The 3272-nt window shown below is 41.5% G+C and overlaps 1 protein-coding gene across 1 annotated transcript; it reads right to left on the reverse strand.

The window, feature by feature from the left end:
* Positions 1-1525: 1525 nt before the first annotated feature.
* Positions 1526-2875, reverse strand: LOC140727791 (mid1-interacting protein 1-B-like). Its single transcript, XM_073045557.1, has one exon. The coding sequence runs from the start codon at positions 2563-2565 to the stop codon at positions 2101-2103; it is 465 nt and encodes a 154-aa protein (XP_072901658.1). The 5' UTR covers positions 2566-2875; the 3' UTR covers positions 1526-2100.
* Between the last annotated feature and the right edge of the window lie 397 nt (positions 2876-3272).

A 3272-nucleotide genomic window follows, 5' to 3' on the forward strand; every position in this document is an offset into this window, starting at 1 on the left:
CGCACTACTCAAACGTCGTCAACTCAACCAAGTCCACACCCAGTATTTACTTTCTAAATTAGAATTTGAATTACAGTGGAACACTTTTCTGAAATAAAGTCAAAAGAACTTCACATAGAAATGGAACTATAGCCCTAAAAGGGTAAATTAACCTTCAATAACTAGCTGCAACATACAAAACTAGCCAGGACACATCATTAAAAAAAAATCAATGGAGCCAAAGTTATTTTCAAATTAATGGAATAGCCAAAAACTGAAATGTAAACAGAAAATAAAGGAGGTTATTAATTAATGTCAAAAAAAGTCTTCAGCAATTTTGTGTGCATTTAGAGTGAGCCTCTACTGGATGCCCAGCCTTTTTAGAATGCATGTTAAAATGCATTGCATTCACATTGAAATAACAACTTGTCTTAAATGATAAGTTTTGCAGTCAATAATGCTAATTGTTTACATAGCAGAACATACTGGGGGGGGGGGAAACCTGATCAAAACCCTAGTCTCTGGAAGTAACATTTCATAAAAATTAAAAACAGTAGAGGCTAGCGCTAGGGAGGAAGCCGTATGGTTGAAGATCGAACAGCTAATGAAGAGGTAAGTGTTTGGAATGAGGAAATATTTGATGTTATTATTTGATTAGTATGCAATCTGAAAGATCAGCTAATCTTAATATTTACAAGGTTAAAGTAAAACCTTAAAAATGTTCCTTCAAATTGAAAAAGATATAAAACATTTTAGTAAAATTCAGCGTGAAAAATCGCAGCTTTATTTGCAGCCAAATGTCTTAGTACAGTTCCCAAAATTCATCCCCAGCGCTATGGGAACTTAAATGTTCAAGAATATCCTCCGCCATGAGGAGTGAATGCCATGGAGTTCACTTATATCAAACATGTTTAAGATGCACACGGTACTTATTTATATACCATATATTGCAATTAGATTTCCCATTCCTTCGTTTGCTTTGCCATTCTTTCCCATAATTTTTTTCTGATTGACGCAGACCTTGTGGGCGTCACTTTCCCCTTACCGCCGTCTGACCATGTATGAGCATCTGCGTGAACTTAATGTAACAAGACCATTGTAAGTCGGCACGATTTTGCAATGATGGATGATAATGCTAAAATGTCTGCTCTACTGGTGTACATCGTCACAGGCCAGGCATACTCTCGTTTGAAACGGAAGCAGCCTCTGGATATGTCCGCTTAAGGATTTCACGCAGTTGTAAAAGGCGTTTTATTTAAATATAGAAAGGAATGCGGTAGAACCGGCAAATGCTTGCCGGCACATTCTGAAACAACCCACCCGCTGGTGAAGTCATTCGGGCGGCACATCGTGTTGCAGCCGGGCAGGAAGATGGCCTGCCCGTGGCCGGTTCATGGGCGGCTCCATAAAAACAAGTTCGAGACTCGCCCTAAACCGCATTAGGCCAAAGCTCTATTAGGGTTTCAGACACGAAGAGATTAGCCTCGACCCTGGCTGTAAAATACGTCGCACCCGGTGGTCAAGGATTTCAAAATTACTGCTAGGCTTTTTTAAACTAGTTATTTTTTTAATTTTTAAACATTGGTTTAGCATATCACTTTGTACAAAATTAGGGTTTAAATACGAAAAATGCGTCGTGACACAGGAAACCTTTTTCAGTTGGTTCCGTACAGTAAATCACCCATCGAACTACATAGCTTTAAAGTCATTGGCTTTTTCTAACAGCCTCATTTTGCTAAGAACTTTATGTACCACGTGGAGATTGTAGAAAGATACGCGTCTATCTTGTGCGTTTGTAAAACAAGTGGACAGTATACGTTACAATTTTATACATTACACATATATTACAAAGTAGTGCAAAGTACAATGGTAATCTCCGCCGGCACAGCCGCTCACAACCACATTTTCCATTTCATGAATGAAAAATTTATTAAGCATGTCCGACAAAAGCCTTCCCTTCTCCCAGCAAATAAGACGGGAAATAAGACAGAAAAAAAGGGGCATATTAAATGGTGTTAATCGTTGCCTCTATCAGTTTCTAGAACAGAGCAAAAAACCTTGCAACTTCAGTTAGGCTTGGCTTAACTTCATTCAGGAGGTTAGTCCTTGTAAGATCTGTGCTCAATGTCCCCAGCTACCGAATCCGATTTCCTGTTTGTAGCGGTTAGTTAGGGTGTTAGCCTTTCTGGTCAGTTTTGATAAGGCAGTATATAATCCATTTAGATGATAATGGAACTGTTTCTGCAAGTCGTCTTCGCCTTCCACCTCGTCCACTCTGATGTCCATGGTGGGGGCTTTATCCTTTTTCCTGTCATCCAGCTGCACCACACCCCATTCAATATCGTTCTTGATGGATTTCAGCAAGACGTAGTAGTTGTACATATCCCGCTTATCAGAATAATAGTTAGACGCTCCAGTGCTTGAGACGCCATTAACTTCGGTCTTGCTTTCGTCTTCCAAGGGAACATCCCGCAGAAGACTCGGCACCATCACTGTCTGGTCCATGTTATTGACCGCAGCTATAAATTTGTTCATGGCGTTGAATAAGGAGTGCTTCTGATTGTACGTATCCATAATCTGCATCATTTTCCTTTCAGTCCGGTTGCTTTCGCTTTTCTGTGCGGAATCTTTCAAACTCTCAGCTTCACAACTTCCTCCTCGCTGAGCTCGTCTTTGCACTGCGATCAGTTCGATTCCTCAGCGAATTTATGGAGGTGTTACTTGGCAGATTTTTTTGCAAATCAAGATGGAACCTGTCCTAAGACGACTTGAACAGCGGGCGCCGAGCCAAATGCAAAAACCCTCCTTTCTGGCTTCCGGGGCGTGGAGCTGCTTTCATGCTCCGATTTACATAGAGCGACTATCCGGCCCGGTCCCCGACTGCAGAGTACAGACTGGTTCTGCCGCACACGCGGGGGGAAACGCCCTATCCCCTGGCAACAAATCAGACCGGCCGGCGTCATGACATCAATGTCACCCTTTCTGTTCTGACCAATCGCTTCTCTCGTCCTTTGTGAATTCAATATGATAATCAGCTCCGTTTTTACAAAGCACCCAATGGCAAATGGCCACATGCGTCACTGGGAGACCTGTTAGCGGGAGCAGGAGCCTTCGATCTGATGGATGAGGGCAAGTTGTGAATTAAACCAATACCTGGCTGAAGTGGAGATTTTCATTCAAAAATATCGCTGTACTTGTCATTTCTGAAGTTAATGATTAGTTCCCCCCCCTTTGAGTATGAAAGAAAGAGGGAAGGATTTTCTTTTCACTGTACTTGGATACAAATGATAATA

This window comes from Hemitrygon akajei, chromosome 5, assembly GCF_048418815.1.
Source record: "Hemitrygon akajei chromosome 5, sHemAka1.3, whole genome shotgun sequence".
In the NCBI taxonomy this organism is placed as follows: Eukaryota; Metazoa; Chordata; class Chondrichthyes; order Myliobatiformes; family Dasyatidae; genus Hemitrygon; species Hemitrygon akajei.